General features: G+C 44.6%; 1 protein-coding gene across 4 annotated transcripts in view; it reads right to left on the minus strand.

The window, feature by feature from the left end:
• LOC137421345 (uncharacterized) overlaps nt 1-27,157 on the minus strand; it is a 303,203-nt gene that overhangs the window by 231,011 nt on the left and 45,035 nt on the right. For all 4 annotated transcript variants that reach the window (XR_013622345.1, XR_013622346.1, XM_068107313.2 and 1 more), the window contains exons 6-9: nt 26,388-26,444; nt 14,253-14,388; nt 2,874-3,002; nt 2,703-2,760 (exon numbers count right to left, since the gene is read on the minus strand). Coding sequence is in view for 2 of the 4 variants with exons in the window: in XM_068107313.2 (XP_067963414.2) it covers nt 2,703-2,760; nt 2,874-3,002; nt 14,253-14,388; nt 26,388-26,444 (380 nt within the window). In the remaining 2 variants the exon portion in view is untranslated. The remainder of the gene's footprint in view (nt 1-2,702; nt 2,761-2,873; nt 3,003-14,252; nt 14,389-26,387; nt 26,445-27,157) is intronic.

Consider the following 27,157-nt stretch of genomic DNA (forward strand, 5'->3'; position numbering starts at 1 on the left):
CAATGTCATAAAAGGGCAATGTCATCAGCAAAGTCCATGTCCTCCAGGTTAGTTGTACACTTCCACCTTATCCCTGTGTTATTAGTCCCCTACCGGTGTACACCGGAGGGGACTATAGGTTTGCCCTCCGTCCGTCAGTCAGTCAGTCAGTCAGTCAGTCCGTCAGTCCGTCAGTCAGTCCGTCAGTCCGTCAGTCAGTGTCAGTCTGTCATGCAAAGAACAGTTTTCCGGACTTTTTTTTCGAAACTCTTAATGCTAATTATTTCAAAGGTGGTACATGGTTTCTTCATGATAAGTTACAGATCAGGTTCGAACTTCACGACGTTTCGATTATTTTTGACAAGGTTATGGCACTTTGAACTTTGGGAATTCTTATAATTCTGATGATCCTTAACTCAGTGCCATTTTAAGTTTTCATTTCCTTTAAAAAACATTTTCTCCGCAATAATAGGACCGATTGAGATCAAATTTTCACTGTAGGGGGGACTCGGTCTGTAGAATATTTTAATGGTAATTATGATGTCACAGGTCACGTGGTTCGGCGGCCATATTGCTTTTCGTGAAAACAAAAAAAAACCTTTTTCTCTGCAACGGCTGAACAGATCGAGGCCAAACTTTGCAGGCAGAATCGCATACCCATGACGAACAAAAAAGTCAGCGAGCATGACGTCATGTGTCACATGGTTTCAGAGTTATGACGTTTTTAAGCATGAACCTTTAAAACCGAGCCACTCCCTCATTTTTGATCCAATCGAGGGGAAACTTCACAGATCTGTTCAGCATGTCGGTCTACTAAAATGTCCTTTTGGAATTTGCGATAGGGCACGTGGTTTGGCAGATATCGTTAATTAAACGAAAATATTTTTTTAAATGGATATCTCTTGAATCGCTCGTTCCTCAGACCGTGAGTTGGTAATTATATAATTCACACATAGTTGAATACGTGCAGGCTGCTCCACGGAGCGACCTTGCGGGCTTATCAATGAGGCGAGGCATGACACACGTGTCTCAGCATACCTCAGATCAAGTTTGAAAACCAGCATCAACCGTGCATAAATTTGCATATTCGATCATTTTTGACAAAGTTATGGCACTTTGAACTTTGATAGGGGACATGTATTGTAGCGCAATACTCAGAATGCTTGTTTCCTTCTGTTGTCCTCCTCATTATCCAGTCTACTACTAGCAAAAATATAACATTACATCTAAACCAGATATTACAACTCTTGCTTCAGTCCTGTTTTTACCATGAACCACTCTGATTCCTCTCCCTCTTCCAGCACTGTACACTCACTATCCTCATACAAGATCTGTACCATTCTGATAATTTTGTGAGGGATTCCATAACTAGCCATTATCTTCCAAAGGCTTTCTCAGTGCACAGAGTCAAAGGCTTTTTGGGAAAATTGAGAATTGAGAAAATTGAGAAAAAAGTCAAAGTGAAAATTGCATGCTCAGTCAGGGTCGCCCAGCTAGCTCAGATGGCAGAGCACCGGTACGGTTCACCAGAGGACCTGGGTTCGATTCCTGGTCTGGGCGTGTAATTTTCCCACATATATCAATTTAATTATTTAGTCCTGTTCATTCATGTAATAATAACAACATAAACCAGTCGGTGCCAAACACGGTGCTAAAGAACTACTCGTTAGGCAATTATTCAAATAGTGGGATAACTTTTGAGTTTAACTTTGTTCAAGTTCAAAATCTGTTTGAATACCTCCACCACCGAAGGTGGATGGAGGTTATGTGTTCACCCCTGCCTGTCTGTCTGTTTGTCTGTGAACAAGATATCTCAAAAAGTTGTGGACGGATTCGGACGAAATTTGGCAGAGATGTAGCGTATGTGGCAAGGACAAAATGATTAGATTTTGGTGAAGATCCGGATTCGGATCCGGCTACTAGAATTTTTGAAGTGATTCTTCACCATTGGGAGATAGGGGCCAAAAACGATACAAAGCAGGGTATCTCAAAAAAGTTATGGACGAGTTATGACTAAACTTGGTAGACGAGTTAGGTGACAAGAACAAGCCGATTAGACAAACCGACAAGACTATCAGTGGGATACAAAACAAACTGTTCAGCCTGGAGGAAGTGTGCGCTCTACCGAGTGCAGTTCTAGTTTTAATACTGTACTAGTATAAAGCCCGTCAAAAATGACGGGTTGGAACAGTTTACTCACCGGTGTAGCCTCGTGAGCGTGCCAAAGTCTGAAGCTTTGGCAGCCTAGTGTCAGGTGTGCTTACATCTTCTTTATTTATTCGACATCATACGGATTTAAATGAACACTCGTTTTACTCTGCGCACGTTGCACATCACGTGCAGCAAATTTCCCCTCCCTGAGCCTTGTATTTATTGATATTTTAAAAAACGCTTCTGTACACAGCCCTTGAGGCTCGGTTTGCAATCCACAATCTGCAATTCCAACAGAAGAGACGTAATTACTCTTTATGGCAAAAAAAAAATTCGAGTTTGTTTTATCGTCAAAAATAGACTGGAGTGAACACACATTCGTGTTAAAAGATTGGCCTTTAAAACCCGTCTCAAATCATCCCGATGAAGGGGGACAAACATCAGTACAACAACACAAACACACAAGCTGACATTGGTAGATTACTTGGAAAAAACTATTTGTGGCTTGTGCTACATTACCAACAATAGCTACAAAGCCAGAAGAGAAAAAGCAAAAGGAAAATCTCTTTTACCCTAAAGTTGTCCTTCGACTCTGCTCTGCCCTTGCGAGTGTGATCACATTTTCGGTATCTGCAGGCAGGAAAGGTATGGAAGAACAGCTAAAATAGAATAAAAGGAAATAAGAGGGAATAACATTTGAGGAAAGTACACAAAGACAGCGAGATGAGATTCAAATTGCTCACATGCAGCATTGCTTGCGAATATTGGGCCCACCAAATTTGGGCTTATCCAGGCAGTGAGGGCAGCTTCCACAATCGATCTTTATTTGACACCCTGCACAGTAACCACATCGCCCCAAACGCTTGCGGACCCTGAGGGAAAAGGAGGGTGTGGGGCGGGGAGGGTGAGAAAAAGATGAAGAAGACTACAAAGGACTAATTTCTTGCAAACACTGAATGTAAGCCTCATTCAACACGATGGCAAAATCATTTATACATTTATGTCGAGTCATCTATATAATAATAGCGTAAGGACTCGACTTTGTTATCCCTTTTACGCCACACCCAGTGACCCGATGCCCACGGCACTAATGGATTTACGATCTACGAACCGCACTCTTTGTTTATCACGTACAGGCATACGCGAAAAATCTGAATTAGCCGACGTTGGGGCCCAAAAGCATCCGATTAACTGCCGATACGATGCCATCTTACGACGCCATCGTATTGGCGTCTGCTGGGCGAAGGCGAAAGCAAGCCGTCCACTAAGTGAACAATCCAGAGCATGCATTTGTGCCGGTGTCGGCGATCGTTGTTCATATACGCACTCTTCATTCTCATCTTTCTTCCTAACTCTTACTCGGACAAGCAAATCCCCTATGCCATCCATAATGGTACACTCTATCCATACACCACATCCTCCCTTCCGTGGATGTTCCACGGGTTTCGGCTAGTCTATATAATAATAGCGTAAGGACTCGACTTTGTTATCCCTTTTACGCCGCACCCAGTGACCCGATGCCCACGGCACTAATAGATTTACGATCTACGAACCGCGCTCTTTGTTTATCACGTACAGACATACTCGAAAAATCTGAATTAGCCGACGTTGGGGCCCAAAAGCATCCGATTAACTGCCGATACGACGCCATCTTACGACGCCATCGTATCGGCGTCTGCTGGGCGAAGGCGAAGCAAGCCATCCGCTGATTGGACAGGCGAAGGCGAAAGTAAGCCGTCCACTGAGTGGACAATCCAGAGCATGCATTTGTGCCGGTGTCGGCGATCGTTGTTCATATACGCACTCTTCATTCTCATCTTTCTTCCTAACTCTTACTCGGACAAGCAAATCCCCTATGCCATCCATAATGGTACACTCTATCCATACACCACATCCTCCCTTCCGTGGATGTTCCACGGGTTTCGGCTAGTTTAAATTATTACAGTAGTCCAGCAGCATGGAACTGAAAATTTTTATTTTGTTCAATACCTGAAAATTTTTATTTCATTTCGCAGATTACTACTAAAAACTTAGGTTGGGGGAAAACATAACTGCTGATACTTTTGCCACTTTTCAACCGATTTCAGTGTTTTGTTACCATTGTGTTGGTCTTTTAATGCACAAGGTTAGGATATCACATACGAGAAATATAACAGTGGTCCAGATATGGGGTCTCCAGGGGTTAAAAGATCATGTGACGGCACGCATTTTTTCGCAAAGGAAAGGCCAAGCTATTACCAATGGTTACCTGTCTACTTCGCTGACATGAATATGCTGCAGGAAACACACCCTATTGTTACCCTGCGCTCGCGAAGCGAAAAGCGGGGTTAAGCATTCAGTTGCATATGTGTGTCATGTACCGTGCGTGTGCCGTACGTGTCTGCATTTTAAAAATTCATTTTCTTGGCAACCGATGGTCCAATCGACACGACATTTTACCACAGAAGCACCTCCGCCTGTAGAATTATTTATTCATAATTATGACGTCATAGGTCACGTGGTACGGACGCCATCTTGGAAAAACGTTACACCTCTATATCTCCCAAACCGCTCAATGGAAAAAATTGAAACATGGCTCATTGTCAAGTACTAACCATGGGAATAAGATGTTGATGGTGATGTCATTGGTGCGTTCATTATGATGTCATAATTCGACAAGTACAACGCTTGATCTGATCAGTATGAATAAAACAAAAATTCCTCTGCAAATGTTAGTCCGATGGACACAAAATTTCAGAATATGTGCGGCTCCTCCTGTAGAATTTTTAAATGATAATTATAACGTCATAGGTCACATGGCACAGACGCCATCTTGGGAAAAATCGAAAGAGGTTGCACCTCTATATCTTGGAAACAGCTCCATGGAAAAAATTGAAACATGGCTCATTGTCAAGTACTCCCCTTGGGGAATAAGATATTTTAATGATGTCATCAGTGCCTTTGTTATGACATCATAATTCGACAAGTACAACACTTATCCGATCATTGTGAATTTTTTTTCTCAGCAACTGTTGGTCTGATGAGCATGAAATTTTCACCATAGGAGGCGCCTCCTCATGTAGAATATTTTAATGATAATCATGACGTCATAGGTCATGTGGTACAGGTGCCCTCTTAGAAAAACCGAAAAATATTGCACCTCTAAATCTCCAAAACCGCTGCATGGAAAAATTTGAAACATGGCTCATTGTAAATAACTCCATATAAATAATAATAATAATAATGCATTTATTTTAAATAGCGCTTTTCAGGAAGCCCAAAGACGCTTTGACAGAGTGCAAAACATAATGCATAGCAAAACATAAAAACAATTGCAAAAAAAGAAGAATCAATAGGGAAATATTCAAAGCACAAAGGAGGGAGAAGGAGAGGAGATAGTCAGGGGTTAGATGCTGTGGGTTAAATGTTGAATGCAGTGTTGAACAGGTGGGTCTCGAGTGATGTTTTGAATGTGGTGAGTGAGGAGGAGTCTCTGATGGTGTGAGGTAGTGAGTTCCAGAGGGTGGGAGCAGCGATGGAGAAGGCCCTGTCCCCCCAGGATCTGAATTTGGTCCGGATGGGGGGGGGTCAGGAGGTTGGTACCAGCAGAGCGGAGGCTGCAGGTGGGAGTGTGTCTGGAGAGGAGGTCAGCCAGGTAGGATAGGGCCAGGTTATGGAGGGCTTTGTCGGTCACAAGAGGAGGATTTTGTACTGGATTCTCTGGGAGATGGGGAGCCAGTGAAGCTTGTAAAGGACGGGGGTGATGTGGTCACGGGTCCGGGAATGGGTGAGTAGACGGGCAGCGGAGTTCTGAATGTATTGGAGTTTATTGGTGATTGTTGAGGGTGAACCATAAAGGAGGCTATTGCAGTAGTCCAGACGGGAAGTGATGAAGGCGTGGATGAGGGTTTCTGCAGCCACGGAGGAGAGGGATGGACGGAGACTGGCGATGTTTTTCAGGTGAAAGAAGGCTGTCTTCGTGATCTGTTTAGTGTATTTGTCGAAGGAGAGGGTTTGGTCAAAGATGATGCCAAGATTCCGGATGTGAGGGGAGGTGGATACTGGGATACCTTCGATGTTGAGGGCAAAGTTATGGGTGGATTTTATGAGCGTTTTTGGGCCAATGATGATTATTTCAGATTTATCATAGTTAAGTTTGAGGAAGTTGATTTGAAGCCAGGATTTTATTTCAGTGATGCAGTTTGTCAGGATAGAGTGGGTGGCGGTGGAGATGGACTTGGTGGAGATGAAAAGCTGGATGTCATCGGCGAAGCAGTGGAATTGGAGACCATGACGGCGGATTAAGTGACCGAGGGGGGACAGGTAAAGGATGAAGAGGAGGGGGCCAAGAACTGAACCTTGGGGGACACCTCGGGGGTGGGAAGCAGTGGGGGATTTGCAGTTATTGATGGAGATGAACTGGCATCTGTCAGAGAGGTATGATTTAATCCAAGAGAGGGCAGTGCCGGTAATGTTAAAGGTGGTTTCAAGTCGGGTGAGAAGGATGGTGTGATCGATGGTGTCAAAGGTGGCGCTGAGGTCGAGGAGGATGAGAATGTTGAGGTTGCCAGCGTCAGAGGAGAGGAGAAGGTCGTTGGTGATTTTGAGGAGAGCCGTTTCAGTACTGTGGTTGGAGCGGAATCCGGATTGGAATGTTTCATACAGGTTATTGGCAGAGAGGTGATGTTTGAGTTGAGTGGCTACAGCACGTTCCAAAACTTTCGACAGAAAGGGTAGGTTGGAGATGGGTCTGAAATTATTTAGGGCGTCAGGGTTTAGTCCAGGTTTTTTCAGAATGGGGGTAACAGCAGCAATTTTGAGGGACGGTGGGACGATGCCTGTAGACAGGGAGGAGTTTATTGTTGCAATGATAAGTGGAGAGAGAGCAGGAAGGGAGGCCTTGACAAAGCTGGAGGGGATGGGGTCAAGAGTGCAGGTGGCAGTTTTCATTCCTATGAGTTCAGAGAGGTCAGTAGGGGAGACTGGGGAGAATTGAGACAGGGGATGGCAGGATAAGGGGGGGCAGGTGGTTTGAGGGGGAGCGGGTGCGGCGGTGGTCAAGCTGTTGTAGATGTTTTCAATTTTGCGTTGGAAGAATGAAAGGAAGGAGATGCAGTTGTCTACTGTGAATGACTGGGTGGTGGTGTTCAGGGGGCTGAGGAGTTTGTTTATTGTAGAGAAGAGTGCTTTTGGGTTTCCGAAGCCAGAGTGGATAATTTGAGAGTAGTAGGCGGAGCGGGCGCGGGAGAGGGCATCTTTATAGTGTTGTAGGTGGTCCTTGTAGGCCTGGGAGTGAACTGTGAGACCTGTTTTATTGCGGAGTCTTTCAAGTTGGCGAGCACGAGTTTTCATCAGGCGGAGTTCAGGGGTAAACCAGGGAGCAGAATGAGTGAAAGAAACCGTTTTTGTTTTTATAGGCGCAGGTTGGTCAAGGCAGGAGGAGAGAGTGTGGTTGTAGTAGTCAGTGAGGTCAGAAGGGGTGTGGACGTCAACGAAGGGAGAAGTGGACATTTTATCAGAGAGGGTGGATGAGAATGAGGTAGGTGAAAGAGCGTTTAGCTTACGGAAGTTGATAGTGCGATAATGCCTTGGTGCTGGGGTGGGGATGTTGATGGTCAGAGTGATGGCTAAGTGGTCAGAGAGAGTGAGGTCGGAGCCAGAGAGATGGTGCAAAATTAGTCCAGTAGAGCAGACAAGGTCCAAAATGTGACCACGGTTATGGGTAGGAAAGTTGACATGTTGAGTGAGGTTAAAGCAGGTGAGTAAATCAGTGAAGTGAGTGGTTATCGTGGAGTCAGTGGAGTCCATGTGGATATTGAAATCACCAAGGAGGAGGATTGAGGGGGAGAGGGAACATAGCTGGGTCAGAAAGTAGGAGAAGTCAGGCAGGAATGATGGGTGTGGTTTGGGAGGGCGGTAGACAACAGCCATGACTGACTGTGTGTGACCAGAGAGTTTAAAAGCCAGGTGTTCAAATGATGGAGCAGATGCGATGGAGATGAGGCTGGTCCTGATGTCTTGTCGGTGAATAACGGCAATTCCACCACCTCGGCCCTCCGAGCGTGGTTTATTGATGTAAGAATATCCATTGGGTGTGGTGAGGTTGAGTGCGAAGTAGTCCAGAGGTTGTTGCCAGGTCTCAGTGAGACAGAGAAAGTCCAGTTTATTTTCCAGGATGTAGTCGTTCAGGATGAGGCATGTGTTGTTGAGGGACCGGGTATTGAACAGGGTGAGCTTGATGTTGTTTTGTACGGCGGGTATGAATTCAGGTGATTTGGCCAGGGTTCGCAGACAGGAGGTGCGATTGTGTGCGTTGTTGTGACCAGGTGCGCTGGAACGATGAGTGGGAGTGCGCTGAGCCGACCAGAGGACAGGGATGGAGTGACCCGATTGTAAATAAACAAACTTACGACCGGAGCCACGGTGAATGTACCTGGGTCGACGCAGGAGTCCATTGGATTTGATTGCAGAGATGCATGATGGGGTGGAGCGGGTATTAAGCAGGAGAAGCCTTGCGGCGGAGTACCGCAGAGCCACGCCAGCAGGAGCGAAGAGACGAGCACAAGGCCAAGGTTGAGGAGTGAAACAATGGCCACAATCCACGGGAGCGGGCCCGAGGAAACAGCGAAGGAGCCGGGCAGGTGAAGCCAGGAGCAGAGCCGGCACCGAGCAGAGGGCAGACAGGAGCGAAGAGACGAGCACGAGGCCAAGGTTGAGGAGGCAAAGCGGCAAATGCAGCGGCAAACGACCGCCGCCGCTAATCAAGATCACGGCGGCAAACCGCCATCACCACCGCTGCAAACAATGGGCACAACCCACGGGAGCGGGCCCGAGGAAACGGCGAAGGAGCCGAGCAGGTGAAGCTAGGAGCAGAGCCGGGACCATGCAGAGGGCAGACAGGAGCGAAGAGACAAGCACGAGGCCAAGGTTGAGGAGGCAAAGCGGCAAATGCAGCGGCAAACGACCGCCGCCGCTAATCAAGATCACGGCGGCAAACCGCCATCACCACCGCTGCAAACAATGGGCACAACCCACGGGAGCGGGCCCGAGGAAACGGCGAAGGAGCCGAGCAGGTGAAGCTAGGAGCAGCAGAGCAGAGCCGGGACCATGCAGAGGGCAGACTCAATGGCCAAAAATCCGCCACGACCACCAGAAAAGCAAGATACGGACAATGGTCCAGTCAGAGAAGCGGCGAGCAAGCGACGCCAGCGTCCTCTCCGGACCGGACCGGAAGCGGTCATATGGGGAAGATGTGTTGTCAACGATGACGTCATTGGTGCCATAATTACGACGTCATAATTCGACAGGGACAACGCTTTAGTCTGATCAGTTTGGAATTTATTGAGCATGATCTATGCAACAATTATATTAGAGAATATAAATTTATGATGTCATCGCTCACGTGGTCTGGCAGCCATATTGGATTTAAAAAAAAGAAACCTTCAAAAACAGAAGAGTTGGCTCACACCAAGTTGACTGCGCAGGGTAAGTATTCTATGAATACCATCTAGTTCACCATATGTTCATGACTGGGAATCACACATTTAGTCGGTCCAGTCAGACATTCACTGAGGTGTGGACTGATGTGGCCCTGGAGTTTCCCCTTAAGGACATCCTTAATTTGGGGATCATCGCATTTTCGAATATTACTTAAGCTTTTCCTTAAAACCTTCCTGAAACTAAAAGATGCACTCCCTCCCCTCCCTCCATGCCCTTCCCCCCCCTCCGCCCCCATCCGTTCTTAAACACCAACCTTTGAGTTTCCAAATGGCGCTCTTCATGTAAATTGGTCACAAAGACTATTTTCGCCACACACAATAATTTGTGAATGTTGTGAATGCCAGAGGCTGATAGAACAATACTTCCGCAATTGAGAAATGATTGTATATTGCAAAAGAGGCTTTAAGTGGTGGAACATTTTCACTCTTTCATGATATCCAGAATATTTTCCTTGCAGTTTAGCACTCCTATTTTACTTTCATAATTTCACACTTTCACCATTCTCGGAAAGTTTCCAAACATTTGCTGTATAAATTACACATTTACAATAAAATACTCAATGAAAATTGAATGACTATTTTTTTTATTTTTTTTGTATACAACATCGAGGCTCGTGGAAGAGCTAACATTAATCACAGAAAAAGTCAAACCGACACATAAAACACAAAATAAGGGGAGCGGTAGACAAGATTGGGAGAGGGGAAAGGACACAAACACAACATTTGAGAGCAGGGACATCGAGAGAAATGTGGGAAGGAGAGGGCTTGGGGGGAGGTGGCAGAGGTATAAAACATATGAACACTGCAAGGACTTCCAGAAAAGCAGTTGGAATTTCCAAAAAAGTGTATCTGGTGTGAATTAGCGGGGGTAGAAAAGATCAAGGTTTTGGATGGGGGAAGATAAGAGATGGTGGTGAGCAGCTGTTTTAAAGACCTGGAGGGAGGAGTGGGATTGAAGAGAGTGGGGGAGTTTGTTCCAGAGGCGGGACAAAAGGGGAATGAAAGAGTGAAGGTGAGAAGAGAGCCTAGATTTTGGCAGTTTGACCATAAGAGGGTTGCTGGCAGATCTTGTGCGACCTGTAGGAATATTAGGGGGACAGAGCACAGAGAGCTGGGGGAGCAAGGCCGGAGAGGAGTCGGTAGAAGACAGAAAGACCACCAACCTGCCTGCGGTGAGTGAGTGAAAGGCCCTCTGAGTTAGCTTCATCGCAGGAGATTCCAATGATTCTGAAAGCTTTGGTTTCAACAGCGTAAAGCCGAGCTAGGTGTGAGGCAGGAGCACCGGCCCAGAGCGGGTAACAGTATTCCATTGAGCTGCGGATGAAAGCCCTGTATGTGGTGAGGAGCTCAGGTGTGTCGAGGAAGGACTTCGCACGACGGAAGATGCCCAGTCGGCGCCTGGCTTTGGAGGAACTCCAAACTCCAGCTTTGGAGGACTTTTACACAAGAATCATTTTATTCCTCCTTCATCCAGAAGCACGTGTCCCCCATGCAACATATAACAAGCGTCATTTAAAATCGTCACAAGTATCACTTCGCCAACATCGGACACCTCTTCCTATCTATAATTTAACTGATTGCCTAGTATAGCAATGGCTCCGAATGATTTCCCATGGGTTGTTTATGCAACAGCCGTTAAAGAAATCCTTAGCCAAGGAATCGCAGTGTACCTTAAGATAAATCTTTCCTTAAGGATAAGGGAATTTTATGCAACTGGGCCGATGACCTTACAACAGCACCTTTAGGAAAGAATGGGTGCACACGTGTTGATGTAGTCTTCGACAAGCACACTGCCAAGTCGATTAAGGTTCGTGAGCGAGCAAAACAAGGAACATCCATTGCCTTGGAGGTCAAAATCAAAGGTCACGCAAACACCTATTCTTAAGCAGTGGCCAAAATAAATTGCAAATCCAAAGAACAAAACCAATCTCTGTGCATTCATGGCTGAACGTTGGTGCATCAGCCAGTAGAACAGCAAATTGTTCTTGGCGGTGGCTTCAGGGATGGCAGACGGGCGGTTCTATTGACCAAAGGGGATGTGAGGATTTGGTACCGTTAGTATCAGACCACGAGGAAGCAGATACCAGAATACTGCTGAATGCAGCTTTTGCAGCATATGATCACAAAAGGATAGTGATTCATTCCCCTGACACCGATGTGGCTGTACTATGTATTTATTGCACACTTCGACAGTCTTGCTTCTGATGAACTGTAGTTCCGCACTGTTGCTAAGGACAAATTAAGATAAATCCCCATACACAAGGTGGCTGCTGCGTTTGGTCCCCATTTGTGTCCGCATTTCATGCACTGATTGTGTGTGATTCGACCAGTTCAATGTCTGTAATTAGCAAGAAGAAAGCTTTTGACACAATATGTGGAAGCAAACAGTATCAGAATAGACCGTCTAACACAACAACGCCAACAACAACAACAACAACATGCATTTTAAGGCCATTTTCCCTGCAAGAGCGGGGGTTAGCCTTGCGGTCCCCATGACAATCTTTTCCATTTTGCCCTATTTTCTGCATCTCTCCTTGTTAACTCCCTTGCCCGCATTTCTTCTTCCACCATCTTTAGCCAAGTCTTTCTCGGTATTCCCCGTCCTCTACTTCCTTCTACATTCATTTCCATCACTCTTCTCAACCAGTCACTTTCATCCTTCCTCAACACATGACCATACCATCTCAACCTGTTTCTCTTCACAGCATCAATCACAGGATCTATTCCCATCATCTTTCGCAATTCATAATTTGTCTTCCTCTCTCTCTCAACGATACTCCACACATCCACTGAACCATTCACATTTCCACTCTTTCCAGCCTTCGTTGCTGCTCTATTACGTTCATTACCCATGTCTCGCTCCCAGAAATCATAACACTTCTCACACATGCAGCATACACCTTTCCCTTCAGCTTCAACTACACTCCCCTCCTAGTCAGAAAGCCACTCAGTTCCCAAAAATAGCCCGTCTAAGTTGGGCAAAAATACTACACTTGGGCAAGACCACTCTTCCAATGCTTTGTATTTGTTCTTCACCTCCAATCAGTTGCGCCACAGCGCCTCGATGGGTTTGAGGGTAGAGGAGTAGCAGCTGAAACCCGAATCCTATTCAGGTTCCTCCTGATGACTCCATCTTTGCTCTTTACTTCTTCTGGTTCCTTCTGATGACTCCAATGCAGTATTTGGTTTTCCATTTCATTATTTACTTACCACCACTCCTTCTGTAGGTTTGTTTTTCTCCATACTGCAAAAATCAGCCTTCATATTGCAATAAATAAATCGATTTGGTCACATGTTTAACAGAGTGTGTGCTTGACCTAGAAATTATCCTCTCTATGCTGAAAATGACCAATAGCTGGACTCGATCTTACGTACTGTATATGCATAAAGAACAGAATGCGAGTCAGCAATGAAAATCGTCCCTCGTTTGTCTCACCTCGTTACTAAACATACAAAACAATCCCAACGTGTGATGCGTTGTTAGGATTTGTTCATTGTTAGGAAAGAGTGGAAAGGATATTGTTCACAAGTGGCATGGGCGAATGGTATAATAGCTTCTGGAGTGTAGGTGTGGGTTCACGTCACCTAACCCCAAAATTCCAGAATCCGAGCCCTGTGACCCACACACGTTACCAAAGACCAAAGCGTTTTGATTGGTTTAAGTTATCACTGACGTACAACACCAGCGTTTCAATGCGTATGGCAATATCGATTCATCGTCAGCAATTATATTAATTTCCAACAGCAAGTGGAAGCACCACGATTGTCTTACATACCTCGATCCATGACCGGTACCGTCACAAAAAATAATAACAATGTAATTTCACAACTTGTGCTTCAGCTTTGAAATTATGATGTGGTGGACATAAACTTGTGCTTTTCGTACAAACTATTCAATAAATGTATACAAAACCGGTTCAATCTACCTCGAGAATTCTGTACAAGACAGATCTTGAGAGGTCGACCGACATGACCCTCACTTTCCGGACGCCAGCTACAGGTTCTTTCTGCCCGTTAAAACTCCGCTGAGAAAGTCGATTTGATTGCATTATTTGGATAAGACAAACTGCTCCAGAATTGTGAAAAAGGTAACAAATAGGGTTTAAGTTTTGCAAAAAAAAAACAGACATGTATTAGAATTAATCTCCAATTTGAACAGCCATGATCAGACGAGCAAACTATCACTCATTTTGAGTGAATGTCCAACTCGGCTGTTTAAGTGCAAGAACCAGGGACATGTTTCACTGCAACTCTCAAAAAACACGCATAGCCTCAAACGTTGTCAAGTTATGCATTCAATGAGAGAAAAGCTTGTACAGAAAAAGAGGAAAGCAGGACAATCTGTGGCCCTGACAAGGAGTTGTGAAGCAAAACTGGTGTGTGTCAAATGTGGCTCATTTGAACCGTACAAAGAATGACACAATCATTGCATATTCATACATTCAAATCAATTTTTTCATTCAATCATCTTGCCAGATCTGTGCACAGCGACCTTTTCTCTGCCGAATCCATCATATCAATTAATCCCTCTAAATATCTTCGTGCCGACGTGGAAAATAGCTCATAAAAAGAAAACAAAATCTGAACATGCCGTTAAACGACGACGGATCAGCCTTTTACGAACAGTTCAACTATAGGACTCACCCATTTTCTGGGCCGAATGTGGACCTCTTCTTCTTACTATTTTTCCCAGGGATCCAAAGTTCATCTCGTGGGGCGAGCGGATTGCCAGGTGTGGCAGCCGTTGAACAGGTGGACGCGGATATCCGAGCGGAGAGATCTGCACCGCAAGCAAAATGGACGGCATTTAACGCCAAACAAAAAGAGAACTTGGAGATAATTAAAGCATTTGGAGGGAGGGGTAAATAGGTTGAGGCCAGTCGGAGTCGGAAGAGGAAACGTAAAATGCAATGAACAACAATAGCAGCAGAAAAAAGAAATAAAGAGTTGAACAGAAATTAAAATAAAAAGAAAAGAATAAAGAAAGGGTTTTGAATACTCAATCAGCCAATTGGTAGACACGATAGTGAAGAAGAATCACAGTGATGCGATACGATGATACGATTCAATGTCCGTTCAAGGTGGCTTATATGAAGGTGGCTTACAGGAAATACCGTTACAGGCTGGACAAAAACACCAAATTTTCCACAGAATTTCTTGAGGATACAATGATTAATTTCAGAAGGGTAGCCATCAAAAAGTAGATGTTCGTTAAATTTTTTGGAAAAACATTTTTTTTTTTTTTGGATTACCATTTTCTTTTAGATTTTTTTTTTAAACAAGATATTTGATTTTTAAAACAACAAAATTAGATTTTTTCATGTCCAATGAAAAATGGACGTTTATTATGGTATATGGACAGTATCCGATCTAACGCTCTAATGCTCTAAATGCTCTAAATTCACATTCATTCCACCCCTCCTCTATCGTTCTTAAACGGATCGCTAACTTGAAAATCACAATAAACCCAATTTGTTATAAATGTTTGTCTTTCATTAATCATCCACTTTCTAAACTCCCCCCTTGCCCCTCCCCTCCTAAACTCCCCCCTTGCCCCTCCCCTCCTAAACTCCCCCCTTGCCCCTCCCCTCCTAAACTCCCCCCTTGCCCCTCCCCTCCTGAACTCCCCCCTTGCCCCTCCCCTCCTAAACTCCCCCTCACTCCATGCCAGTTGGCTGGGTGTGGGTAGAGTCCCTGTATAAAGAGAGTTGTGTCAACTCAAATTTGGACGCCATTTTGTGTCTAAGTGTGTCGGATTAGATATACATGTACATTCGCGATATGGGGTGATATATTCTAAACCTGCTAAAAAAAAATTTACTACACATATTTAGTCTTATTATTACATACAGGTGATATTTGTTTTGTCAAAAACTCAGCTATTGCCGTGAAAAAGAGCTGTGTGGTGATATTAAAAGTGGTATGGCAATGCATATTACAAGCCAACACTGCATATAAGAGCTAACATTATAAGACAAACCAATGCTGTCGTTCTCTGAATTTTAATAACTTTTAGAAAGGAGTGTGGGCATATCCAATATTTTTTAAAGGGTGCCGAGAGCAATTCCGGTGTAGGACTTCCAGCCGACATATAGTCTAACACACTTAAAACAAATTCTGTACGTGGTATTGCCATATTTCTATAGTGTACAACTTTAGTTTTATCGACATTTATATTCAATTTCCATTGTAATGATTTAACAAGCTGCAAGTCAGCTTCTGTCTCTGACATAAGGAAAACGTCATCGGCATCTAGTAAGATTGAAACGTTCATTTATTACTACACCCTTGCCCAGAACTCTGATGGATATTGCCTGATCGATTAATATGTTTCATAGCTGGCGACTTAATTAACACTTAATTTTCGACTGCGCCAAGCCGTAATTAAACAGAGAAAAAACTTTTAAAAATACCTGCAGTGTTCACGGTTCGTCTAGTCGAACAGATATGGAAAAGCACAGATAAGACGTCGTATTCACCATAACTTGTTTAATTTCACCAGGAACACGATGAGGCCAACACAGTAAACATTCAGTACAAAACTTGGTTCATACATTCAGTACAGAACATGATTCATACATTCAGACCGTAAGAAAACTCTGCCCGTAATACAACACTCTGACCAGACCAACACTTCATCCCACTACGTTCACTCCTCACAAGTGAAACTCATCACTACTCCGTTCACTCCTCACAAGTGACTCATCACTGCTCCGTTCATTCCTCACAAGTGAGACTCATCACTACTCCGTTCACTCCTCACAAGTGAGACTCATCACTACTCCGTTCACTCCTCACAAGTGAAACTCATCACCACTCCTTTCACTCCTCACAAGTGAAACTCATCACTACTCCGACAAGTGAAGACTTGAATATGACTACAGACGGAGAGACTGCTCACGATACGGCGAGAAGAGACCTCATCTGTCTTCTGCGATGAGTGCAAGAGACCTCACGACAGCCACGTGGATGAGAAGAGACCCCGTACGAAGAGAAGAGACCCCGGGAGTTCACATGACCATTTCACTTCTTTCACACCACACACACAGCCTGCTTTCCTCGACAACACGTGTAGAAAAGACAGTATTTCCTATCTCTTGCACCTATATTGCAGCCTCAACCAATTACAGGTTGCCACTCTGGTCACATGACCAACATCACACAACTTGAGCTCAATGTCCTCTGTCAACTCACAAGCGCTCTCTGCGCCTGACTGCACACGACACCATTTCCCCCACTCAAATGCCCAACACAAGGAAGCTCACACAGGCGACAAATCAGTCTATTTCCCACTATATAACAAATATACATAGAGAATAAGAGCGGACTTAAATTCCAGCCTTGTTTGACTCAACATCTATCGGAAACCAGTCTGTTAAAAAACCATTAATTCTTACACAGCATTTTACATTATCATACACAGAAATTATCATGCCAGCAATTTCATAATATTGCCATGTCGGCCAAGATTTGAAGTTTGTTCCACATGTCTCGTTGAATATGATCGAAGGCTTTAGAGAACCTTAAATATACTTAAGTTAATTCAGATTCACATTAATTGCTGCAAGTGATGTGGTAACATGGGATCTTGCGTGCAATCTTGTCATAGCAGTGAAGAGTAAACCAGCATGCGATCAGCTCAATCAGAAGTACTGTCAATGTCACAAGTGTCACAATATTGTCAGACTGGAACTGCATGAACAGGGTTTACTTTAAATTATCTACCAGTTTCCTCATTCCCATGCTCTTGCTGCCCAATTCACCGCCAGTCCTTGTTCTTGCATATTTCTTTTTACTTTCATCGTTCATTTTCTGGCAGTAGATGCGAAGTCGTACATTGATATACTTTGCTAGTATCTTCTGCTTCAGGCCGTGGCAGTCGGGCAGGTCGACCAAAGATTTTAAACCAAAAAAATAACTTGCCTCGGAATAAGTTTTGAATGGACGGACAGACAACTGAAAACAAAACGGACCATGGGTTTCCCACCCCTATAAAATCAAAATTAATTCCCTCTGAAAAAGTACAGTGACATTGCCTGCAGACTACCCAACCGCAGACCAGGCAATGTCACTGTACCGGGACATTTCATTAATTAATGACAATATGCGGTCCGCTAGGACTACCCGAAAAAAATTGAGCAGGGTTCTTCCCACGGAAATGCATTTTTGGTCAGCTCCTTGAAGATTATAAACAAACACAAATCACTTCCCTTTAAAAGGGTTTTCAACGGACAGACAACCAAAAAAAAAACGAGCAGATAGAATTGCTTTTGAACATCGATCATCAAGCTGCGTGGGCCTACCTGGCAGAGTCTCGAGGAGTCGATCGCTTTCCAGCTCTTTCGTCTGACTTTCGCTTCCCAAATTTGTCTTCTGACTTTATCACTTGGAAATCTATACATCTTATATTTCCCAGATTGGTTTGAACAACCAAAAGCAGAACAACCAGTCATTTTGTTTGGCAATAAACAACATTCCCGTACCAAGCTGACGTTCACGCACGGTGAAGTTAGACACAAAATGGCGCCACGAAATCACGTGACCAGAAATCTCGGGTCAGCGCATGGCGCAACTCTCTTTATACAGGGACTCTAGGTGTGGGTATCTTTCTCACCAGCCATGGCACCTCAGCAAAGGACATCTGCGACTCATTGGGACTGACACAATCTGTCAATTTCCCGACAGGGATCTCAGTCAATGGAGTATCTTCTCTTCTAGACTTGGTTATGACAAACTTCCCTGCAAATGTCTGCTGCTCTTCTTCTGCTCCAATCGGTTCATCTGATCATGTGCTTGTTAAAGTGGACATCTCACTGGCCATTCTCAGAGAACCTCCTTAGCGCCGACGAGTCTGGCATTTCACTCAGGCTGACTAGCACGGTCTGCAAGCAGCCATCAATCACCTGGACTGGTCTCCCATCTCCACTGCCTCTGACATCAATTCTTCCTGGGAATTCTTCCAAAGCAAACTGCTCTCTCTAGTGCACAGATTTATCCCATCTCGTCTTCAGTTGTCATACCCTTCCTCCCGTCCATGGTACACTGAATCTTGTGGTGAGGCAGTTGCCCTGAAACAACTTGCCATTGCCCCTTGGAAGGCAAATCCAACTTAAGGCAATCTCAGTTCCTTCCACAAAGCTCGGAACAAGTGTGTGTCTACGCTCAGGAGTGCCAGGAAGCACTCCTGAGTGTCCATCTCTCCACACTCAAGAATGAACTCTCAAACCTGTCTCCCTCCTCCAAATCCTGGTGGCGTCTGGTCAAATCTGTTTCTGGTGTTTGTTCCCCCTCCATCCCCTCCCTTGCATCAAATGGCTACACAGTTGACACCCCACGTGACAAAGCCGAATGCCTCAACTCTGTGTTTGCCTCAAAATCTTGCGTCCCAAACACATCTCTCTCTGTTCCCACCTTACGCAGTCGAACCCAACTGCTCCTGGACTCTGTGTCCTTCTCTCCTGACAAGGTGGAGAAGTTTTTATCAAACCTCGACATTGATTCTGCAACTGGACCAGACGGCATCAGCCCACAGGTCCTAAAATCCTGCTCTGCCGCTCCATCTCACCCTCTCTCTGTTCTTTTCACCCAAACATTACCGCTTCACACAAAAAGGTGCAAAAACAGATCCTTGCAACTACAGACCAATCAGCCTGCTCCCAATTATCAGCAAAGTCATGGAAACCATCATTGCTTCGGATATCAAATCCTTCCTCTTCTCCAAAGGCTTGATCTCTGATCATCATTTTGAATTCAGACCAGGTCATTCTACTCTGGACATGTTGCTTCTGCTGTCTCAACAATGGATGGAGGTCCTCAATGCCAAACAGGAAATCAGAGCTGTCTCCCTTGACATATCACATGCCTTCGATATGGTCTGGCACCCAGCTCTGCTCACCAAACTCTCCTCCTAAGGTATCCATGGAAATCTCCACACATGGCTTGCGGACTTCCTCTCTGGTCGTAGTCAACGTGTGGCCCTGAATGGATTTCTCTCATCTCCCCTTCCTGTTCTGGCTGGAGTTCCCCAAGGTAGCGTTCTGGGCCCTGTGCTTTTTCTGGTCTTCATCAATGATCTCTCCAACTCTCTGGAAAATCCTCTCTATCTCTTTGCTGATGACTCCACTCTCTGCCGTTCCATTCCTCATCCCTCAGATCGGCAGTCTGCAGCCTCCTCACTCTCTGCAGACCTGGACAAAATCACAGACTGGTCAAACAAGTGGAACATGTCTTTCAATCCTGACAAATCTCACACTCTTACTCTGTCTCTCCGAAAAGACCGACTGGAAAACCCTCCCATCTACTTTCTCAACAATCCTCTCCAAGAAGTTCTGTCGCTCAAGCTTATGGGTCTCACTATCTGCCATGATCTTTCTTGGGAAACCCACATTTCCAAGCTGGCCTCCAAAGCCAGTCGCAGACTGGGCATCCTCCGCCGTGCAAAGTCCTTCCTCGGCACACCTGAGCTCCTCACCACATACAAGGCTTTCATCCGCAGCTCAATGGAATACTGTTCCCCCCTCTGGGCCAGTGGTCCTGCCTCACACCTAGCTCGGCTTCACGCTGTTGAAACCAAAGCTTTCAGAATCATTGGAATCTCCTGCGATGAAGCTAACTCCGAGGGCCTTTCACTCACTCACCACATGCAGCTTGGTGGTCTTTGTCTTCTACCGACTCCTCTCCGGCCTTGCTCCCCCAGCAATCTCTGTGCTCTGTCCCCCAAATATTCCTACAGGTCGCACAAGATCTGCCCGCAACCCTCTTATGGTTAAACTGCCAAAATATAGGTTCTCTGCTCACCTTCACTCTTTCATTCCCCTTTTCTCCTGCCTCTGGAACAAACTCCCCCACTCCCTTCAATCCCACTCCTTCCTCCAGGTCTTTAAAACAGCTGTTCACCACCATCTCTTATGTTCCCCTACCGAAAACCTTGATCTTTTCTACCCCCGCTAATTCACCCCAGATCCACTTTTCTGAAATTCCAACTTCTTTCCTGGAAGTCCTTGCAGTGTCCATATGTTTTATACCTCTCCCACCTCCCCCCCAAGCCCTCTCCCTCTCACATTTCTCTCGATGTCCCTGCTCTCAAATGTTGTGTTTGTGTCCTTCCCCCTCTCTCCCCATCTTGTCTACCACTCCCCTTATTTTGTGTTTTATGTGTCGGTTTCACTTTTTGTGCGATTGATGTTCGCTTTCACGAGCCTCGACCTTGTGTACAAAAAAAAAAAAAAATCCAGAAAATAATTATATATGATATATTGTTTATTTATGATTGCTTCATTCATGTTATAAATCACATCGTTATTACTGAAGGTCCAAAATTTGCCCAAGATAATTGAAATATTGAAGAGAAAGTATGAATAAAACTCCCAAACATTAACACTACAAGATATATTTTCCGCCATTGCCCTATTTACTGTCAGCACTTATGACGCATTATACACCGTCTTTTTTAATTTAAAGTGAATAAATGTACATGTGGCATTTCTATATCAGTTTAATGCTAAGCATTTTTGACTGTTTCGTGTTGATATTTACGGAGCAGCGTTTGTCTGTCCATCTGGTGTATGTAATGAATGAATGTATGTATGTATGTATGTATGTATGTATGTTTGCATGTTGGTATGTACCGGTAGGTCCCTTCTGCCTGCATTTTGTGGGTTTATTCCCTTTAAAATTCCTTTTCTCTGCAATCGTTAATCCGGTTGACACGAAATTTTCACGAGAGGAGCGACTCCTTCTGTAGAATTTTTAAGGATAATTATGACGTAATATGTCACGTGGTATGGGCGCCATCTTGGAAAAAAACAAAAAGCTTTGCACCTCTATATCTCTGAAACTGCTCCATGGAAAAAAATTGAAAGGTAGCTCATTGTAAAAAAAACTCCCCATGGGGAATAACACATGGTAATGATGATGTCATAGCTGCCTTCATTATGACATCATAAATCGACATGTAGGACGCTTGATCCAATCAGTACAAAATATCTTGAGCGTGATCTCGGAACAAATTGGTTGAGAAAAAAAAATTGATCACATCTGGTCACATGACAGGGGAACAGCAGATCCTCCACTCAGCAGATCCAAGCCCGGCTACGCCGTTGTCAGGCTATCGGTCTTGTTTTCCAATAACTGTTATAAAAAGACCGACTGAGGACATATGTCATAACAGTGGATAACATCCTATGTTGAATTTCAGTTTCCCCTACTGAGGGGTCTCACTGGACTATTTCTCTGTGGCTACCCTTCTGAATTTAATCATTATGAGATGAGGAACATTCATGGGAAATTTGGCCCTTTTATCCACTTTTGTCCATGGTATTTCCAAAATATTTCGTTACGCCACCTTACTACTAGGAATCCTTCACAAGGTATACGGTAACAAGAAAGAGCAATCAGAGATTGCAAACCCTTGCCAGGACTTGTTTAGTGTGGTGTATTTAGTGTGGTACATAAATGGAAGGATTGACTAAATCACGAAAATGAAAGGTCGTTGATTGCAAATAAATAAAAAATAACCACCTTTAGAGGCCATTTTTCCCCGCAAGCGGGGGTTGGCCTTTTTCGGGAACCGTGGTTGTTGTTGGTTTTTGGTCTCCTTTTTGAAGCAATGTTTTACGGCCGGATGCCCTTCCTGACGCCAACCCTTTTTGCCGCCTTTAACGACAAACAGGGAATTACCAGTGAACTGGTACTCAATTTGCCGACCTCGGAAGGATGACAGGCTGAGTCAACCCCCCTGGCGTTAATTCAGCGATCGACCGAGATTCGAACCCAGGATCCTAGGATCCTAAGCCGGCACCCTAGCCGCTAGCCCAACACCAGCGTTACTGGCATTTTATTGCAAATGAAAGGTCTAAATCAGGGGGTCCCAAACCCAGGGTCGCAACTGAAACTTGAAAAAAAAAACCTCAAAACCCCAGTTTTTGAGAGGGGTTTTTCACGCCAGAAGTGTTTTCTCCAAAAAATTAATTGCAGGTAACGGTACCATTTGAGTCGTGAGCTGAATGCAATTTCAAATTTTTGGTGGTAGACAAAAAAGTTGTGGTTTAAATGGTCTAGTTGTAAATGTGTAAAGGTCAAATGTTCTGAAGGTCAAAAGGTGTAAAGGTCGAAAGGGGAAAAAGGTCAAAAGGCGTAAAGGTCGAAAGGCGTAAAGGTCAAAAGGCGTAAAGGTCGAAAGGCGTAAAGGTCGAAAGGCGTAAAGGTCGAAAGGCGTAAAGGTCGAAAGGCGTAAAGGTCGAAAGGCGTAAAGGTCGAAAGGCGTAAAGGTCGAAAGGCGTAAAGGTCAAAAGGCGTAAAGGTCGAAAGGCGTAAAGGTCGAAAGGCGTAAAGGTCGAAAGGCGTAAAGGTCGAAAGGCGTAAAGGTCGAAAGGCGTGAAGGTCGAAAGGCGTGAAGGTCGAAAGGCGTGAAGGTCGAAAGGCGTAAAGGTCGAAAGGCGTAAAGGTCGAAAGGCGTAAAGGTCGAAAGGCGTAAAGGTCGAAAGGCGTAAAGGTCGAAAGGCGTAAAGGTCGAAAGGCGTAAAGGTCGAAAGGCGTAAAGGTCGAAAGGCGTAAAGGTCGAAAGGCGTAAAGGTCGAAAGGCGTAAAGGTCGAAAGGCGTAAAGGTCGAAAGGCGTAAAGGTCGAAAGGCGTAAAGGTCGAAAGGCGTAAAGGTCGAAAGGCGTAAAGGTCGAAAGGCGTAAAGGTCGAAAGGCGTAAAGGTCGAAAGGCGTAAAGGTCGAAAGGCGTAAAGGTCGAAAGGCGTAAAGGTCGAAAGGCGTAAAGGTCGAAAGGCGTAAAGGTCGAAAGGAATAAAGGTCGAAAGGAGTAAAGGTCGAAAGGCATAAAGGTCGAAAGGCATAAAGGTCGAAAGGCATAAAGGTCGAAAGGCGTAAAGGTCGAAAGGTCTGAAACTGTTTAAATGGGTCTAAAAAGTCAAAATGATCTAAAGTGTCTAAATGTTCTTAAAAAGTTGAAGGTGTCTAAAGGGTGTAATTTAAGGTCGAAAGACAGGAAATCAGAGCTGTCTCCCTTGACATATCTCGTGCCTTCAATACGATCTGGCACACCGCTCTGCTCACCAAACTCTCCTCTTATGGTATCCAAGGAAATCTCCATTCTTGGTTCGCGGAAGTCCTCTCCTGTCGTAGTCAACGAGTGGCTCTAAATGGAATTCTCTCATCTCCTCTTCCTGTTCAGGCTGGAGTTCCTCAAGGCAGTGTTCTGGGCCCTGTGCTTTTTCTGATCTTCATTAATGGTCTCTTAGACTCTCTGGAAAATCCTCTCTATCTTTTTGCTGATGACTCCACTCTCTGCCACTCCATTCCTCATCCCACAGATCGGTGGGCAGTAGCCTCCTCACTCTCTGCAGACCTGGATAAAATCACAATCTGGTCAAACAAGTGGAACATGTCTTTCAATCCTGACAAATCTCACACTCTCACTTTGTCTCTCCGTAAAGACTGTCTGGACAACCCTTCCATCTACTTTCTCAACCATCCTCTCAAAGAAGTTCTGCCACTCAAGCTTTTGGGTCTCACTATCTGCCATGATCTTTCCTGGGAAAACCAAATTTCCAAGCTGGCCTCCAAAGCCAGTCGCTGTCTAAGTATCCTCCGTCATGTGAAGTCCTTTCTCGGCATTTCTGAGCTTCTCACCACATACAAAGCTTTCAACCACAGCTTGATGGAATACTCCTCTCCTCTCCTCTCTGGGCTGGTCTTCCTGCCTCACACCTAGTTCAGTTTCACGATGTATAAACCAAAGCATTCAGAATCATTGGTATCTCCCGTGATGAAGCTGATTATGAGGGCCTTTCTCTCTCTCACCGCAGGCAGGTAGGTGGTCTTTCTGTCTTCTACCGATTGCTCTCTGGCCTCGCTCCCCCTGCTCTGTCTGTGCTCCTTCCCCCAAATATTCCTGCAGGTCGCACAAGATCTGCAAACAACCATCTTATGGTTAAACTGCCAAAATCAAGACTCTCTGCTCACCTTCACTCCTTCATTCCTCTTTCCTCCCGCCTCTGGAACAAACTCCCTCACTCTCTTCAATCCCACTCCTCCATCCAGGTCTTTAAAACAGCTGTTCACCACCATCTCTTATCTTCTGCCATCCAAAACCTTGATCTTTTCTACCCCTGTTAAATCACCCCAAATCCACCTCTTTCAAATTCCCTTTTCTTTCCTGAAAGTCCAGGTCGTGTCCATCTTGAGTGTCTGATGTACCCCACCCCAGCCCTCTCCCTTCCACAGATCTACCGATGACCCTCTTCTCTAATGTTGTTGTGCTTGTGTGCTACCCTCTCTCTATCCCTCTTGCCTCCCGCTCCCTTTATTATATATTCTATGTGTGCTTCTGTTTATGTTTTTATGTGTTAGCTCTTACACGAGCCTCGACTTTGTATACAATATTGAAGACAGGGCAGCATGTAGAATCACTCACATAATCATAAGACTTTAAACAAACAAACAAAAAAATACCTATTTTGGGGGCAACCCCACTCCCCCCAACTCCGTATACCTCCTCAGACCCCAATTTTTCTAATGCCTTGAACAAACTTTGGTACATCATGGGTGATGAAGGTTGTGGTCAAGTTTCATCGAAATTGCGTGTGCAGTTTCTGAGAAGAAAGCAAATACCTATTTTGGGGGTCAGGCCTGGACCCACTTTGACCCCCCGTAAACACCTCAGACTTCGATTTTCTTAGTGCCGTGAACAAACATCGGTGCATCACGGGTGATAAAGGTTGTGGTCAAGTTTAATCGAAATAGTGTGTGTAGTTTCAGAGGAAAAAGCAAATTCCTATTTTGGGTGGTCAAACCTGGATCCACTTAGACCCAATCTTTTTTTAATGCCGTGAAATAACTTTAGTCACAACACAAACTTCGTTCCAGGTAAGCTAAAAAAAAAAAAAAGGGTCAGAATTATCTAAAGGGGTCTAAAAGGTCTTAAAACATCTAAAAAGGGTCAAAAGAACAAAGAGGTTCACAGGGTAGTGAAAAGTCTGAAAGGTGTGATGGTCTGAAAGTCTAAAGGGTAGAAAGGTGTCAAAGTTGGCTTCAGGGTTCCAAAGGGTGTTAGAAGTCTAAAGGTTCCAAAGGATGTAATGAGGGTTTAAGGGTATATGGGGTCTTCGGGATCTAAGGGTCAAATGGGTCTAAGGGGTCTTTGCGGTGTAAAGAGTCCTTGGAGTCTTTGGGGTCTAAAGTGTCTTTGGGTTCTAAAGGTTCTTGATGGGTCTTAAGAGGTTGTTTTTTTAAAGATGTAATTTATACACATATTCACGTTCTATGCGGACAGACAGACAAACAAAAACAAACGTACCCAAATGCAATACCCTCTCCTCTGGCGAAGGTAAGAAGGTCATTTTGGGCAGACGTAAAGGCTATTTGCTCCATCATAGCTGTGCTACATCCACATGTCAGCAAACTCACCTGAAAGAAGGTAGTGCTAATTAAATGCCCAAATCTAGGTGGGGAATTTTGTTAGGAGACCGATGCAAACAATGGCCCACTATCTTTTAAATATATCATGGCGTCTTGAGGTTTACAAGGTAGATGCAGATGAGAAAGCCGGCTTTAAGTTCTTATCCATCAGAAATATAAATGCTCCAAGATGCGGCACACCCATGTTGGCACTACACCAGAACAGCAGTTATTAAGTACTACCTGATCGGGGATCAAACCCAGACTACAGAGCTTGATGTTAAGCATTGAACCAACCAAGCTATCCTACTGCCTGATTCTTTATGCTCACAAACATTAGATAAGGCCAAATTGCACAAGCACAGTAGATGCTCACCTGTCTGTCGGTCAGCCCAGGTGCCTCCACCATCTGAATCAAGATCTGACGATTCATCTGAAACAAGTCACAGAAAGGGAAGGAACATTAGCTTGGTCTCAACAGAAGCGTGAACCGAGTTTTCCATGTACAAGAGTTTTCAAGATTTTTCCGTTAAAAAATAAAACAAAATAAAGGGAAATCATCAATAACATTTTCAGTCACTGCCAGAAGCAAGGAACCCAAAACACACACACACACACACAGGCCATGCATATTACCTCCTTCCCCACCATTACATAGTAACGACATGCTGAGCCAAGGAAAGAAGAACACATGATGGGCAAAAAGCCACGACAACATACTCGGCTAATTTGATGACCCAAATGTGAAGTGTAGTGATTTTTAGCTCACCTGGAACAAAATTTGTCAAAGGGAGGTATTGGCATCGCGCTGCGTCCGTCTGTCAGTGAGTCAGGCTGAATGTAAACACTCGGATCTTCTCCTCCGAAACTACACACACTATTTCGAAGAAATTTGACCACTATCTTCACCACCCATGATGTACCAAAATTTGTTCGCGGCATTCAAAAAAATTGAGGTCTAAGGGGGTGTGTATCGGGGTTCAAAGTGGGTCCAGGTTTGATCCTCCAAAATAGGTATTTGCTTTCTTATCCGAATCTACACATACAATTTGATGAAACTTGACCACAACCTTCATCACCTGTAAAGTACTAACGTTTGTTCACGGCATTAAAACGGCACTCTTTGACGTCGCGATGTCGACCGAT

Source organism: Myxine glutinosa, chromosome 2 (assembly GCF_964187855.1).
Source record: "Myxine glutinosa chromosome 2, kmMyxGlut1.1, whole genome shotgun sequence".
NCBI lineage: Eukaryota > Metazoa > Chordata > Myxini > Myxiniformes > Myxinidae > Myxine > Myxine glutinosa.